We start from the raw sequence: 17494 nt of genomic DNA, 5'->3' as shown, positions 1-17494 counted from the left end.
TGCACTTAACCAGAAGCAGTAAAAGTTAATACGCGGTTATCCCACACGGAAAAATACAACATGTGCATGCGACCTGGCGCATCGCTGTGAAAAAGAAGAGCACGGTGACACGCACGCGTTACTTAGCGTGTAGAGAGAGAGAGAGAGACATACACTAGAACAAGGAACACGCCTCAAGATGCTTTTTCAGGTGTGAAGTTGACGTCCTGTTTGCCGAGTACGTCTTATTCCATAGCTTGCACTTTATTATTCTCGTCCTTCCACGATAAAAACTCGAAGGTTTCTTTATAGAGCGGCCACGGAACCTTACGGTAGCAGCTACAGGAGGAGGATTAGCCATTGCGCTGGTCGGAGCACAAGTGAGCTGACCGGAAAGTTTCTATTTGTGCCTAATCATTCCCTTGTCCACATCCACAGAAGTCATACTAGGGCAGTGACACTATTACTCACATATGACTCACTCCGACCGTTGAGGGTCACTAACTTCAACTAATTTCTGTTCGCAAAGCTGGAATTCCCTGCTTGGTCAAGATCCCAAGGCAGGGGGCACATACCTATTACCGAGAAAAGGAAGGAAGACACTGTTAGGGGGAAGTAGGGGAAGGTAGAGTAACGAAATAAAAAGGAACGACATTTATTCGAGTAACTAGTTACATTTTGCAGTTACTTTCACATAAATAGTAACTAGTTACAGTTCAAAGCTACTTCTCTGGAAATGTAATTAGTTACTGTAACTAGTTACCCCCAAAAGTAACTAGTTACAGTTAGAAGTTAAAAGTAACTTAGTTACTACCCAAGACTGCTCTGTGGTGTGGAAACCACCTGTTTGAAAATCTCAGCTAACTGATCGATGGTGATGTGAGCAGAGGAACTCGCGGTAGGTGTCTTCTTACTTGTTTTGTTTGTTGATGAGACTTGTTCATCCTGATGTTCATCTTCGGATGATTCGTATTCCTCCGATGTTTGGTATTCCTCGTTGTCGTCTTTGGTGGGAATAGCACTCGTAGATGCATGTTTCCTCCTTTCGTCGTCTTCCATGATGAGAATTGCTCCTTGACGAGGATCAGCGTTCTCTGGGAGTGTGAGATGACGTAAGACGCACTCTTGTGCTGGACGCAAAAGAAGTCTCAACACCTTTGGACTTTCCATGAAAGAACAAACTCAAAAGACGATATCTGTCGTTAGGACACAACGAAAACCGAGAGACAGAAACAATACTGCACCATGCTCCGGATAGGTGTTACCAGCTGAACCTAACTCGAACATCGAACGTCGCGTTCGAAATTGCGAACTGAAAAAAAAATGCACAAATGCAACGAAAAACTGAAGACGCAATGAATGCGTGACAAAAAGTGAACTAGCAGTTACGAAGAGATAGAACTGTTCGAAAAATGCAATGCAATGCGCTCGAATGACGAGGCTAAGCCTAAATCGAACCAGCCTTTCGAACTACGTCAAAAGCATAAGACTTAAGTCGAAGTACTTGCAAACATTAATACGGTATCAACCAGAAGTGAAAAATCTGAAGAATCACTTGCCGTATCCTGTCGACTGCGCCATGTGAGGCAAGATAGACCAAGGGAAAGGGGCGAAGAAAGGTGTTAACGCTGGTGATGGACCCGATGTCCCTGGCTATCTGTCAAACACAAAGTAAGATTCAGGAATACGGCATTTGGATAACACACAGACAGTTTACTAGCACTCTGGTTTGATACATACAATGAATAAATGAGTGGAAAGATATACCTAGCAATTTGGGTGATGAGGGGCCGAATGAGCTAAAGCGAGGATCCAACAGACTAACGACGTATGATGATGAACGTCGTACGATGAAAGGACGCACAACAGCACGTGGCGCACGCTTATAAGCATGTAGCAGCGCCACTGCTGGCTGATGACAATGACGGTGAGGCCGAATTGAACAGATTGGCTCTCACACTATGGAAAAATATTTTAAGGAAATTATGAGCCAAATTGTAGAGCAAAAATGAAGTAGCACCACCACTAAATCTATGGCACACAAATGCCAGTTAACAGAACTAATTAAAAGGCTGATAACACATCATGATCAACACACAGTCCATGTGGTTCATAGCGGTTGCCGCTTGCTGGTGTGCAATCCCTGGCGGGAAGTATACTTTAATGACATTGAGATCTGTGGGCAGGCATAATGCACAGGACTCGCCATGTTCGTGAACGTTGCTGCGAATCTCTCGAATGTAACGCTGATGGCACCCTTAGCGTAGATGGCAACACCGGCCTTTCGGTTTCAAGGACATTTGGCCGCAGTGATGTAGGAGAACGCCTTGATTCATATAGGCACATTAAGATCTATAGCAGTCTGTAAGAGTCTAAAGATAACATAAGTCACGTGACAGAACTGATGTTCTGAGGCTGGAACAACATAGAAGGAACAAATGCATACAAAGCCTCAAATTTGCCTAAGAAATTAACGATGAAAGATGAAAGTCACTGAAAAGGTTAGCCAGCTGTAGGACTCGGCAATCCAGAAGATGTGGGTTCGAGTACTACAGCTGGCTAACCTTTTCAGTGACTTTCATCTTTCATCGTTAAGTCACGTGTTTTTCCTGCTCTCTTCATGGTTTTCGTGCAAGCTGCTCCTATGATAGTATCTGCTTCCTTCTCGTTTCCTGCTCGTGGTTGGTTGGTTGGTGGTTGGTAAAATAACCACGCACCTTTTAATGTTCATGCATTAAAATAACTGCTGCTCTGGACTCGTGATATAAATAGCTGTAATGACGAGCAATGTCATGCTAACACAGTCGTCATATGAAGAGTTAATATACTAACATCTGAGCAGGAAGCAGATATGGTACAGGAAATCCATATTTCACTTTTCAGTAACTAAAAATAGTCCAAATGCCGGGAGTAGTCATATTTATTCCATTTGTTACGCAGGGACATACACACCAAGTAAAAACAGTGCAAAAATTACGTCGCAGAATCCATCCAGATTCCATCACCATAACGACACACTCGCACCTGCCCATATGTTTTTAAGTGTCACGGGTGGATAATGTTCCGCTGTTGGCCCTGGATGTTCGTTGATAGCACCATCTGTTTCTTATTTTTTTTTTAATACACCGGGATTCCAAATGTTTACGAATACCTCCGCGGTTCTCCCTACCTAAGGTAGGCTTATCTAAATCCAAAGTATGACTGGTATTGGGGCTTCTTCCCAATGTTTGGACGGTTTCTACTACTACCGTTTTAGTTGTTGTATATGCTGATGTGTAACAAATGAAATAAATACCTTTCAGTAAATGGAAACAGAAATGGAAATCATTGGCCTATAATGAATTCCGGTAAAGGCGCAACGTTGCGCAGGGACTGGAATTTTTTCCTGTACTGCTGGGCTTTGAATTACACAGTAAAGGCAATAGAAGGTCCCAGCAGTTACGACGAAAATGACCGCGTTCACCGCAACCGTAACAACGGGGTTGTGTTCCTGCGTTATTACTTGCTCTAGAGTCGCGCCTGTCCTGCCGTGGTGCATGACGTGCATCACCGACTTCGCGCTCGCGCGGCTCTGCTCGTGCCGACCTCGCTCGGTTCCTTTGCTCATATGCAAAGGGATCCAAAGAACGGTAAACTGGCCTGGCGGACGAACCGCCGTGTGTTCCAACAGTCCCACGGGGGTTTAATTCCGCGTCTAACGACTGTCTCGGCCCGTTCCATGCGCAGCTAGGCTCCAGCGTTTGTTCTGGCCTAGGCGGTGGGCGGTACTGCAGTTCCGCCAACAAATATGCTTGGATGACACGGGCTTCTTTAGCGAGGTCATCGAGCGAAGAAAAGCTTCGCCCCCGCAAATAAGGCTTAAAACGAGGGTGACATTGGCGAATAGCGCGGGCCACCTTCTCGCTTTCCGTCGCGAGCGGTTCAGCTCTGCGGTACAGCTCTTGGATTGCCCGGGTATATTCCAACAGGCTCTCCTCCGCGTGCTGCGTTCGAGTCATGAGTTCCTCACGCATACGCATTGCATAATCCGGGGGCAAAAATTCCTCCCGAAACAGCCGCTGAAATTCGGTCATAGACGGAAATGCGGGTTGAGACCGGCGCCACACAGCAGCTGAGCTTACCAATGCAGCGGGTAGTATCCGGCGCAGGACGGCTTCGTCGGTTGCTCCCACGGCTGTTTGGTAAGCCTCCAGGTCCGCAAGAAAATCTTCGACGGACTTGGCGTCGCTGTAGCCCGAAAATGTCGGTATCGTCAGGTTCAGGCGTAGCGGGGGTTCAGAGGACGGCTGGGCGGCGGACGTGCTACAGCGGAGCTGCTGCGACAATAAAGCGCAGAGAGCTGTCATCTGCCGAAGCAGGTCCTCCGCTACTGGCGGGTCGTCCTCGTAGACGGGCTCGAGAGGGGGCCGGGTGGGCGGCATGGCCAGCAAACGCACACCCCGGTGCGGCCTGTCTGTCACAGTAGCGCCACCCCACAAACCACATTTTCAATTCTGCTTTCACTTTCTGCACATTTCTCAACATGCTGCTGAGCTGGTGGGGGCTTCGGGGTATGCGCCGGTCATTAAGTTGAAATGATAGCGAAGTGTTGCTGGAAGAAGGAACGGGCTGGACGCGGCACCAAAGGACACCCTCGTTATTCTGCACACCTCACTCTCTGACAGTTGTTTACCGCATTGAAGAATATCACATGAACCTGAAAGCATCTCTGTCTTTCATATTGAGAAAAATCTGTTACAATACTTTTTCAATATCGGCTATGGAATCTTAGAATTGTCGCCAGGAGATCAGGATTCAGGTTTGGTACATCTTCCAGACAGTCATTCAACAAAGGGCAGTCTGAAGCACTGGACGAAGCGCCAAACACAATGGACTTTAGTACTTGCTTTGTCAGGTCTGAAGACAGCTCGATGAGGCAGATAGAAGACTGGTCCGTTGACGTATGCTTTAGTATGAACTTTCTCGGCATGTCCTTCATTCAAGTATTGCCGAATACTGGTGTCATACTTCATCATGGCGTGCTAGTTCTTCAAAAGCTTTCCCGTTAACGACTTTGGTCTCTTCTCTGGAATTCGCTCGCTTGTTGGGAAACGGGGATCACTTGTTTTCCACGGTATGTCCACCTCGTACCTCCCGTATTCATCGTGCTTTATCTTTGAACTCTTGCAAGGTAGTGTCATTTACCTTGTCCAAAATTGTATCCCCATGTGCTCTAGTTCCCAGAACCGCCTCGGTTCGTTCTATGTATCTGCCTCATTTTTGTCAACTACCGTTCTCATAAAGCAGATGGAAGGGAGTTTTAGTGAACCGTTTTCACTCAGATGTTTCACGAACGCTTATGCTGCTGCCCAATCAGATTACTCTGTTCTGAGTCACTCCCCCTTCTTATTGGCCCCTCCACGAAGCTGTTCGGAAACCGTTTGAGTTAAAAAGATTCACTAAAACTAGCGCAGGTCGCAGTCGGTGTTAGTAATTGAAAAGTCACGTATGCAGATATCGTCCCGTTCCATTTTGGCTAGGAGGTTGTTGTTGGGCACTCGCATGACGTCAGAACGGACTTGTGCCACCTGTGGCGCTTTGATTACGATTTCGTTGCGGTCAAACTGACTACGCAATCATACTTGCACCCTGCGGCATTTTCTATTTGTCGTGTAGCTTGTGGGGATCCCAGACGGCAGACTCCTTAGACAGACACACCTTAACTTTGGGAAGGAGGTTACTTTCCCATTGGAGAACGGACTCAGACAAAGCACTGAGCCGATTGCTCGGAATCTGTCGAAGTACGCGAGCGAGTTGCGTAGCCGGCTCTCGGATGCGGTGAATTCCGCAAGGGAGAGCCTGGACGCCGCTCGCTCGGAACAGGCACGTAAAGTACGATAAGGGGCGTCGTCCCCTGTCGTATGAAGTAGGGGAAATGGTCTTAAAGCGCACACACCCATTGAGCAACGCTGCGATAGGTTTCACGGCGTCGCTGGCGCAGCGCTGGGAGGGGCCTTTCCGAGTAGATTCTCGGATATCCCGCTTGTCATATCGTCTCCGCCGTGTCACCCCGGGGGAGGAGACTGGACCCGTTCACGTTGGCGACTTAAAACGCTATCATGAACGAGCCCAGGGGGCGGACGAAGTGGGCGAGGCAGTTCGCACATACAGTAAGCCACGGGGAAACTCGAGTGGTTTTATCTCAAGGCAGCGTGGTAGGACGACATGCTCAACCCGCAGCGGACCACGGACTGCACAGCAGCGTTCTCGCGTGTACAATTTGCGCACGCGATAACTTTTCCGTGTCTCCGCACTACCCTCTCGTTCTGCAGGGCATCTGGGAATCAGAACACGTCGGGAAGGCCCACTACCCGTTCCTGGTCTAGGAGCGGGAAAGGGTTCATGCCTCCCGGGTCATCTCGCTGCAGACCGCAGGTTCAGGCCCCGCCCTCACGACATACAGTGGCCACATGGACGGTGCAGTCCGGAGAGGAGACTGTCTCCTTTGCGTCCCGGAAGAGGTGGAGGGACCAGCCATGCCCTCTTCGCGGTGCCGACCCCGAGACTGTGCCCGCCACCTTCCGGGGCCACCTTCTGAGCGACCGTCACCCCTCCGAGCCCCCGGCCTCCTACAACGACGAAGAGGCAGCCCCTCTCTGCAGGGTGTGCGGGGGCCTGATCGTCCATCTGGCCACCCACAACCAGGGCAGCCGCCACCAGATCGCCGCGGCGTCCTTGGCCAAGCCAACACCAGGAGAACCAGACACCCGCTGGCTCGTCCGACCCCCTGGCCATCACCACCCCTGAATAGGCAGTCCTGGCGGCACTCCAGGTGCTGCGGGCCTTCCGGCCGGAACTTCTTCCGTACTCCCAACTCCCAGCCCCAACGACACCAATGGAGCAGGCCCCGGAACCAGCAGCGTCTACGTTTGACCGGGACCTCCTGGACTTCCTGGGGCCCAACCCGGTGACCGGGCCTCGGAGGGGGGGGGGAGTGTGGGGATCCCAGACGGCAGGCTCTGGCGAGACCTCGCCCCCGGGCACATTCCTCTGGTATTGTTCCCCTGTTTCCGGAAGCCCGGGGAGTGAAGGTCAAGACGAGGGGTGATGGGGACTGAAGGGTGGTGGATGCGGCAGTCTGCTCTGGGACGGTGCGCAAGGAGGACAGTTTAGAAGAAGACTCCAGTGAATAAATGTGAGTCGGTATACTTTCCGTGTCAGAGTCATTCTTGGTTGGCAGCAGGGAACGAACTAGGCTATTAGAGCCCACACCCATGGGATAAGCTTCCTAGATAGGAGCAGATCCCACAAGCTAGAGCCAAAGGTACGGGGTGTCAACTCTTCTCCCCCGACAACTGTGCACCGAAAAGTTTCATTCAAGTATTGCCGAATACTGGTGTCATACTTCATCATGGCATGCTAGTTCTTCAGAAGCTTTCTCATTAACGACTTTGGTCTCTCCTCTGGAATTCGCTTGCTTGTTGGCAAACGGGGATCACTTGTTTTCCACGGTATGTGCACCTCGTACCTCCCGTCTTCATTGTGCTTTATTTTTGAACTCTTGCAAGGTAGTGTCGTTTACCTTGTCCAAAATTGTTTCTGACAATGACCTTTTAATGAACGCATGTTGACTGCCTCCGTCCATCATGACCCGTGTAAGCTTTCAGTTGGTTTCACTCTCCGCATATGCGCGCAAAGTCTGCAAGAGCACCTAGCAGTTGCAGTATGTATCGGTTTCGAACCTCTCAGGGTAGCGACTACCGTTGACTCTGTTTCTGGTCCAGTAACTGTTGGAACCAACGCAGTCAGAATGACCTCACTGTCTCCATGCTGGGTCACACATTATCGTTAGGTGCCTGCCGTTACAATGTGCACAACGTAGTCAGGAGCTACTTCTAGAATCTTGCGCCCCGTGGTATTGCTTTCCGCATCGGAAGCATCATCGTTCAGCTTTGTGTTTTCCCCTTTTCTGTTCCAAGGAAAGAGGGGCAGCACAGTTCTGCAAAGTATGCTCGGCAGATCCACAAAGCGCGATCTTCTCTGCTCCGTGCAAACTGCCAAAGCCACTCCGGAGAGTAAGACTACTTTCAGGGTGGTCCCTCACTACATTTACAGCTTTCGTTACGTAAGGCTTAGTTGCTCCACCGCGTTGCCCTCTCTGTTCGACGTATTCCACGTTCAGAAAAGCCAAACACGATTCTAGCTCTTCTTTGTCACCATATTTTTGATCGTACTCCAGATTGATGTATGCGGGAACTGTCACACGTAAAACAGATAGCAGGAGCACACCATGTCAGGTACCAACCACACCCAATGCTTCCAGACACCCGGTGCCTGTTTGCACTTCGTTGTAGAGTGCACATATTGTTGTGATATGATTAGAATCACTTACTTTGGGCAAGTTCAGCAGTCTTGACATGTGTTCATCAATTATTAAACCTTTCTTCCCAAATCTCTCTTTCAAAAGGTCGATGGTGATCGTGGAGCGAAAGTCCCTTGATTGCTGTGTGCGCCTGTCTCGTGAAGTAGCTTCGGAGATATTTAAACTTGTCCAGTCTAGAGAGCGATGCGTTGTAGTCGATTGTTGAGTCAAACTCGTCCCATATGGGACTCAACACATTAGTGACATTTCGTTCTCCATTTATAGACAGAGTTTTTAAACGGACTCCTTATGTGTTTTGATAGAATTCGTACGGAATATTGGCCACCGGAATTCTTTTGAGACTCTAATGGGTCCCTTACGTGTGAGTCTCTAATGATACCCTTTTGAGGCACTTTAAAGTCATCCCATGCATTCCTCGGAGCAATCGTACTGTCGCAAGTATACCGCACAGCAGGTTGTTCGTTTAAATGGTCATCGCTGACTGAAAAGGAAGCCAAAAAAAAGCAAACGTAGGGCACTGCTACTCAAGCACTTTTATTTTAGCTCCCTCGACAGAAGGGAAGAGAGGCTGCTCTTCACTTGGATACTACTGGTTTTCCCGTCATATTTAATCCTTATACCGCAGAAATTAATCCTTATACTGTGGAATTTAATCCCCCATGCTACCACTTTTAATCCTTATACCGTGGGATTTAATTCTTCTTCAGTTAAATTTAATCCTCGTGCTACCAATTTTAATCCTTGTGCCGTGGAATTTAATCATAAATTACCCCAACTGCAGCCAGATCGGCGTAGGTTGAGGCTGTAGCAGCAGAAAGCCTGGTGGGCCTGCAAGGCAATGGAGATGCTGTGTAAGACACTGCACACATGTGGTTCAAATTCCACCTCGGGAAGAAGGTCCCCATGGCAACTCAACCGCAGCCAGACCGGTGTAGGTTGAGGCGATGGCAGTGGCACAAGGTGGCTGTTCCAGAGCTTCGTTTCTTGTGCTGAAGCAGATATCAAAGCGCCTTGGAACATTTGGTCACACTTGCAAGACTGACTAGATAAGTGGTTGGCACAAATGACGAAGCAGTACAATCTTAAAGGCACGTGTTGGAGCCAAGCAAACACTGCAAATACGAAGAACTGTACGAAGAATTCTTTCAGGGAATTCCTTGTCCCCATGATGCTCTTGTCGAGTTGCGCATTAAAGCTTTCTCGAGGTGGTTGTTGGTTATATTATTGAAAGCCCCTTCATGAACTCTGGTCCCGTAAACCATACGTTTTTTATAGGCTTCCAGTATTATTTTTTTTTAAGTAGTTGGATACAGTGTCGGATGCAAGAGCACGAAACTTCCATTCCAGTTCAATGGACCTCTCACCGGATTTAAACATCACCATGGCTTGTAGCAATTCCAAGAGTTCGTCCCTCAGCTTCGCGGAGATGCCCATCTTTTGGCTGTAGACAGAGATCTGGTAGAGTTCACAACAATGGTCGCATGTGTAACATCTGCGATGACAGTTTGCCTCTGCACTTTAAAGTAGTACGCGTGGTTTTTCTTTAGTTTCCCGGCAGGATTCAGACACAAGGTAGTATCATTGATATTCTGCACGTCATTGTCTTTGTGTTTGGAGGGACACTTAATTTCACGGAGGGTAGCAGCCGCATTCTATTATTCCATCAGGGCTAGCTCCTAAGTACGGGAAGGCGGGGTGCGCTACAAGACCAGCCTGGCTGACCTTTTTTTTTTCTTGAATAGAGCAGAACAGCTCCCTGGCCTTTGCTTCGTTATCAATGCCCCACTTAATTGCACAGGGTACAAATGCTGAGTCGGATACCTTGCAGCCCATAATTTCTTCGATTACTCTCGTTGAACTTGATGAGTTTCGTAGCGTACAAATTGCGTGGAACTTCGATGCTGTCAATCTGCCTTTTCGGTGCTCCACCCAGGTTTCTGACATTCGTTGCATTCTTGGACGCTGTTCTAGAAAGTCTGCTTCGGACTTGTTAATGCATTAGAATCTGCGACTAAAATAAGTGCACTTTCTAGTTGTCCTTTTATGCACCGCTCATTGCTCTCATTGTAAACGTTCGTAAGGGGAAGTGGCAGTAATTCAGGGCTGTCGTCTGCTTCCAATGCAGTGTCCGTATCCTCTTCATCAATATATCTTAAAGGCAGCATCTTCAAGACCTTAGCATCTGGACAGCGTGCATAGAAACATCAACATGGGCAAGTGCTTTGTTAAAGCAGTTAAGTAAAGTATAGTCACATCCACGTCAACACTTCTGCCAATGAACCGATCAGAACAGCAGTACTACAGATCATTTTCCGGTCAAAACAATGTGCCCCTTTGTCTGCACCATGGCACCGGTCATGTGGTAGGATGCAACTAATCTTATCCATTGCTTGCGCCGTTTGCATGGTTCTCAGGCAGTGATAAGGGGGCATCTTTTGTTGACTGGAAAATAATCCATACTAATATTACGGAAACGGAACTGTAGCAAATCGGAAATAGTTCAGCGTGAACAAAAGAAATGATATAGCCAGGTCCTGTCGGAAATGCGTGATGAAATCAGGGAACGTACCCTTCTGAATATAGTCCAATTGCCGGGAGTAGACATCTTTACTAGTTTGAACCGCACCGGCTTTCAACAAACATAACAAAATACAGTTAACGTTTCGGGTCCCATTCGGGTCCCATCATCAGAATGACGCTGTCCTGGTCGTCACCGGGTATTTACGTAGAAGAGGAGCGTAGCATTCTGGGAGGGGGCCTGGTTGTCGATTGATAGCTTCTTTTGTTTTCTTTATGTGCCATGACTCCAGCTGTCTCCTCACCCCCATTTGTTCTTTTTCGCCAGAATGCATGGGTTGTCAAGGTCTAACACGTGTCCTGTTTTGCGCGCGTGTTCACACAGTTCTGTTGGGTTTGTTGCTGATTTCTCGATATGTTTCTTGTGTTCCTTCATTCTTGTTCGTGTCTTCCTTCCTGTTTCTCCGATGTACACGGCAGGGCAATCTTGACAAGATACCTTGTATACAACGCCTCGTTCTTCTTCCGGTGGTGTTCTGTCCTTGGGGTGGCTTAGTACGTTCCTCAGTGTTGTCGTGGGCTTAAATGCAGTTTTAATGTTCACCTGGGAGAGCACCCGTCTAATTGGTTGTGACACACCCTTCAGGTAGGGGATGGTAACGTACATGGGTCTTTCTTGACTACTTTCCGCCTGTTCCGGGCGTGTATTCATCATTCGGTGGTATGTATTACAGATAAATTGCTCGGGGTATGCCCTTCTTCGTAGATCCGCTTTGGCCTTTGTTATTTCTTCATGTCTTGTCTGATGATCTGAAGGGATCTTCATGGCACGTGAAAGCAGGGAACGAACAACCGATCGCTTGTGTTCAAGAGGGTGCCCCGAACCATAATGCAGGACCTGACCTGTGTCGCACGGTTTTCTGTAAACCGAGGTCTTCAAGTTTCCGCACGGGTCTCTTTGCACGAGGACATCCAAAAAGGCGATCTTTTTCTCTTTCTCCTCCTCGCACGTGAACTGGATGTTAGGATGAATGCTGTTCAGCTTGTCAAAGAATGTGTTGGTGAAATTCTTCTTAATAATCACAAATTTGTCGTCAACATAACGTCTGTAAAAGGTGATGAATTGTCCTGCGTCCTCTAAGGCCTTGTCTTCAACAAACTCCATGACTAATTTGGCAATGGTCGTTGAAATTGGGCTGCCCATGGGGCATCCGTCGGTTTGTTTAAAGAACCTGTTCTTGAATTGGAAGAAGGTTTGTCTGAGGCATAACTTTAAAAGTTCTAAAATGTCTTCAACTGAAAGATCAGTGCGGTCTTCTAAGTCAACGTCAGCTCTCAGCTTCGTTCGAACTACGGACAGAGCTACGTCAATGGGCACGTTTGTAAACAGGGAGATGACATCAAAAGACATCATGACGTCGCCATCGTCTATGCGGATGTCACGGATGAGCTCACAAAATTCCGCAGAGTTCTTCACCGACCGGTCGTTCTTGTACATTAAAGGTGCCAACAGTTCAGCCAGGAATTTAGACACGTTATAGGACGGTGCACCTATGAAGGACACAATGGGGCGCAGAGGACAATTGTTCTTGTGAACTTTCGGTAGGCCATATATCTTCGGTGTCGCTCCGTCGGAGGTGAAAAGTTTCCAGTACAGACTGTCCGTAATTAGTTTCTTAGTTCTGAGTTTCCTGAGCGCGGCAACAATCTTTCTCTCAGATGCAGCTGTTGGGTCACCCGATAGTTCGCTGAAATGGGAGCGGTCTTGAAGGATGGACTCCATCTTGTTGTCGTAATCGTCACGATTCAGTATCACAGTCGCTTTGCCTTTATCGGCGGGCAAAATAACAATTGTATCGTCGTTGCGAAGGTCTTTTAGAGCATTCTGTTCAGCTTTTGTGATGTTTTTAGGCGGAAGGTTTGCGTTCTGTAGTATTCCGATTACTTTGTTCCTCGCCGCTATTGCTGCTGTTTTATCTTTGACTTGCCGCAGTCTGTCTTCTACTTCAACTTGCCTTCTCCTGACTTGCCTTCCCCGAACAAGAGGCTTCCTTCCATGCACACAGAATGGAGGTGCTAGACATATCCGTATCACGTACTCTAACAGCAGCCTCTACTTGAAACAGCATAGTGCCTCTTTCTTGAATAGATACCAAGCGGATACCAAAATGGCGACAATGGACAAAGTGCTAGTTATATGTGCAGCTCTTGTTAACACGAGAAAAAAACATTTTAGCCACACGTCAGTCAAGAGCGAGAAGACTAAAGTAGTAGAGATAGAAATGGTAGTGTAGTTAATAGTAGAGAAATGGCCCAGCGGACTCCCCATTTGTATCCTCAGTGCAGGTGGCCTGCGAGGTGAATACTGTCTAGACTACAGTCGAAACCACATCCTTAAAAGGTTCCATTTTTTTAAAAACTTTTTTCAACAAATGTTAACAAATATATCACAAACAATAGATCTACTTCGACCACATTTTGATTTGAACAAGGCGTGAAAGCCCGTAATCTGTGCACAGCAACATGGTTGCACACGCGTTGTACCCTCAGAGTAATTTTTACAGAAGGTATAGTTGTCATGCACAAAAATCAACGCGGCCAGCGGGGGGAGGAAGGGACACGGCCCCCTTGAGTCCCTTCGCGGTGCCCATGGGGATCAACCTAATACTATCATGAATGAATGAAAATAACAATAATAATAATGACAGTATAAGAGTCACAAAGCTCGAGCGTTTTCTACACGTCTCCTTTAGCCAATATTTTGCATTTGTTCAGCAATGGTGAGAAGATTTTCATATACGAACATACTCACTTATCGAAGGGCTTATTTCCATCCTTCTCTTTTGCGTTTCTCAGGCACTCCTCGCAGAAGAAATCAGAGCCACTCTTTCGCTTCTTGCCACCGTCTTGCAAAACTGAGGTGCCAAAGTAACGCTACACCTCGTTCATTTTAAATGAACTTTGAGTTCTCATCAACAGAGAACAACGACCCGCGCTTCAAAAACGGAGATCCAGACCCTGATGCCATGACAGTTCAATACTCGCGAGGCCAATGCCGGCAGAAGTGCGCGAAAGCACTTTGAGCTTCCCGCTCCGCAGGGGAACCGATCGGAGCACGGAACGCGCGCGGGATACCGGCGCGCAGGGGTGGCGCCAGCGGCGGCGTCAGCGCGGAGAAATGGCGCGGCGCGGCGGCGCACAGGTCTACGCAGGAGTCTCTTTTCGGCTGTAGTTCGAGTCACACAGGCTCCGCCTCATGGCGTGCGTCATATGTCACGTGAGGACTGAGAACACGATAAACGTTCCGTTAAATGTTCCGTTGAAACAGTCAGCACTTCCAACACGTCATGAAATGTTATTTACGCTGTTGCCTGTGTACTGCTGTCTGAGGCGTGTTACCCCATTACGGCTTCTCGAATTCAGCATTATGTATTCGATGCACGGCGATTTTCACATTTATCTTACTTCACAAAATAGTTTAGATTATCATGGCTATGTGTGACTTTTGTACGTGTAACGTGTTTACTCTCATATTAGCGTCTGTGAAGTAGGGTAGGGTCCTGAGGCCACCAGGGGTAAACATCGCACATCGTCTTAACTTTGTTGTACGTGCTTCCAAATTTGGAGATATAGATATTAACAAGAACAGATACAGAGAAACTCTTTTATTAAATGGAATACAATAATCACATGTATATTGCTCTCAGTCTATTCTTTCCTCTTTTATTTTATGTTATGTTTCCAGTGATTTGAATCACACATCACAGACACAACTGCTTGCTCACACCAGTCGCATTTAGTCTACATTGTATTATGCTGCAGTTCTCCGGGTGTTAAGGTGACGTGTCAGAAGACGAAAGTGCAGGGAGTTCGGAACTGACCTCCTGCGATTTGTAGTTGTTGATCGTAAAATTTTCCGAAGTTCAGCAGCAGGCACTTGTGTTGCCGTTCAGCAAACACTGATCCCCATCTTGCGTTTCCTCCCCCTTTTTTATTTGGTCTAAAAAACATATCCCTCCCCCCATCTTGCCCTCGAAGACTAGTGAACGAGTTACTCTTCTTCTTGCAATCTGGAATGATATGCTTGGTTTAATAAACCAACAAAAGCTTTCCTTGCCGTATGAATTATTTTGATTGACAGATACCCAGCGCTGTCACCGGTCGGCTTTCCTATTTTGCCCGGGGAAGCGGTGAAACTTCAGACGCTTCCCCGTTTCGCTCGAGAGGAAGAACCACCTGAAGGCACTCAGTGTAGCGAACCTCTGTCGGTTTTACACAAACTCATCTCATGTCCATCCAGCAAGGCTATGCAGTAGGGCGCGTAAAACACATCTACCTTATAAAACTACGAGCACATGTCCACATCTCTCCGCAGCTAGAAGAATCTCCAGCGGCCAGCGCGCGGGTAGAAGCGACCTTCTCACGTGACATATGAGGTTCACCGAGAGGCGGATCCCGTGTGACTCGAACTACAGCCGAGAAGAGTCTCCCGGTCTACGCCACGTATAGACCGTAATTTTAGCCTCCACTGTAAGGTTTCCGGCGGGTATCTTCGTACTCTCGATACCGGACGCGAGGGAAAGCGCACTGACTGCGGGAACGCCCGTTTCTGGCTGAAGCAGTGTGTTGACAACGTGTTTTTTCGTAAGCTGTCAACCTGCCGTATGTATAAAAGCTACTTCTCCGGGCGTCACCGTGGCATTGTTGGTTGTGCAAACAACCAACGCAAGCGGAAGCTTCATTTAGAAGAAGAATGCGACGTTCACGCGTGCAAAAGACGCGATTGCTTGTGCGGCGTCTATTCGCTGCACGCGTTTCCCGTTGCCCGCGAAAGACGACGAGGATGGATCATCGCCCTAAACCGAAATGATTTTGTGCCAAGCAAATTTGCACGTACGGGTAGGTGCCATCCCATCCAGGTATGCTCAGTGCACTTCACCGACGGGAAGCCAACGGATCTAAACCCGTGTCCAATGTTGCATTTGCGCTACTTAAGAAAGGCAAGTTGAAACCGAGTGTGGCGGCAAATTGTCGGTTTTGTGAGCAGTGAAGGTGTTTTTTTTTTTTACTGAGTGATGTGTAGGTTTCCCCGCTTTACAATTCCAGTTCCGGACTGGGTGATCTAAGTTTAATATCCTTTTAATGGAAGTGGCTCTCTTTTTGCTTATGAGAGCTGTGCAGTGTGCACGCCAAAGTTATTTAGCAATAACTACTTTACACACACACACACACACACACGCACACACACACACACACACACACACACACACACACACACACACACACACTCACACACACTGTGTCCTTTGTGCTGTTGCAGATTCTGCACAAGTCACGTAGCTTCTTGATATGCAGAAGGCACACTCAATAAACACTGCAAGCATGAATGCTTAGGTATTATTCAACAAATAAACCGTACGTTTTGAAGTCTCTTGCTCGTTGTTTCAACAAATTTTATGATTTTCAGGTTGCTCATAGCAAATTGCAAATAGCAAGGTCCCTGTTGTGCACAGCATCAACCACTTTGGGAAGTAATGCCTATAATAAAATTATGTGAACCTTATTAAGTGCAACAATACAAAATGCATATCATAACGCACACAGATCCAAATGGAGTTCATTGCGAATCAGACAAAAAAAGTGGCACCTTGTCCTTGCCGTACAAAACATTACGAGTTGTATCTGGTAGTAGTACCCATTTTTCCCATGTTTTGCAAGGTAGTAACTTCCGTCACTGTTCATGCGAACATGGTACTTATTAGTGTTTGCAAGTTGCACGCAGTCATCAGTAAGGGGCATTTAATTTCTAAAATACTGTAATCCCCAACCAACTTCCCAAAAGAAATTGATCTGTCTCACTGACTACTGTACCACAAGGCTTAACTATGAGGCCGCTACGGTCCTCAAATATTTCCCTGGCAACAGGCTCATAACGCTGACCGTGACTTGTTGCCTTGTTCCCACGAAAAGTGTTAAAGAGGCTAGTTTTGATAAATTTTTTCGGTGGTGTGCCTTTCTTGCGAGGTATCTTTCCAAGAGTTGAAGCCGTGAGCCGAAGCTTGCGACTTGTAACCCACAACATTCTGCCCTGCTGCTGTGTCTCTTGAGTCAGCCGCAAACGTGTACTCTCACTGCTAAAGACACATTTCTCGTAGAATTCGAAGCACTTGTCGCAGGCCAGCTTATCAGGTTCATCATGAGAGCCGTGAGCCACGCTAGTCTGCCCACTGTTTGGCTCAGTATGAGGAGCTTGTGCAGTCAGTGGTAGCCTAACAAAAACTGTCTAGTAAAGAAGGCTCCCTTCGATGTCTCTTGTAACGGTGCTATTCCGCTCTCTTTCATCTCCTTCACATAGGTGTGGTGGTTGTCATACCGGCGAAGGCATACTTTCTTGGAAGTTGGTTTTTCGTTTCTGATCTCTTTGACCATCTTGAAGTCCATGTCACAGATTTGTGATGGTACGACATTCTTCTTCGTTCCTCGGTTCGACATAGCATTAACGTCTGTGCAACTCTTTCCTGTGAGGCCCCGTCTGTTTCAAACTCTATCTTCCACAGGATCGCGCCTGGAAAGACAACAACAAATCAAATTTTGTAGCACCTATGAGTTGTTGTATGATGCATGTGCCGATGTATG

The 17494-nt window shown here is 47.6% G+C and overlaps 1 protein-coding gene across 1 annotated transcript; it reads right to left on the bottom strand.

Annotated features, from left to right (window-relative positions):
* Positions 1-7806: 7806 nt before the first annotated feature.
* LOC135372308 (uncharacterized) lies at positions 7807-17350 on the bottom strand. Its single transcript, XM_064605953.1, has 6 exons — positions 17232-17350; positions 11762-12909; positions 10391-10523; positions 9706-9833; positions 9112-9169; positions 7807-7927 (listed from the first exon to the last, which is right to left on the bottom strand). Exons 1-6 carry the CDS (start codon positions 17348-17350, stop codon positions 7807-7809), a joined length of 1707 nt encoding a protein of 568 aa, XP_064462023.1.
* Between the last annotated feature and the right edge of the window lie 144 nt (positions 17351-17494).

The sequence above is a fragment of the Ornithodoros turicata genome, unplaced genomic scaffold (genome assembly GCF_037126465.1).
Source record: "Ornithodoros turicata isolate Travis unplaced genomic scaffold, ASM3712646v1 Chromosome14, whole genome shotgun sequence".
Taxonomy (NCBI): domain Eukaryota; kingdom Metazoa; phylum Arthropoda; class Arachnida; order Ixodida; family Argasidae; genus Ornithodoros; species Ornithodoros turicata.
The sequence above is the reverse complement of the archived record's forward strand: the minus strand, read 5'-3'. Positions and strand labels throughout refer to the sequence as shown.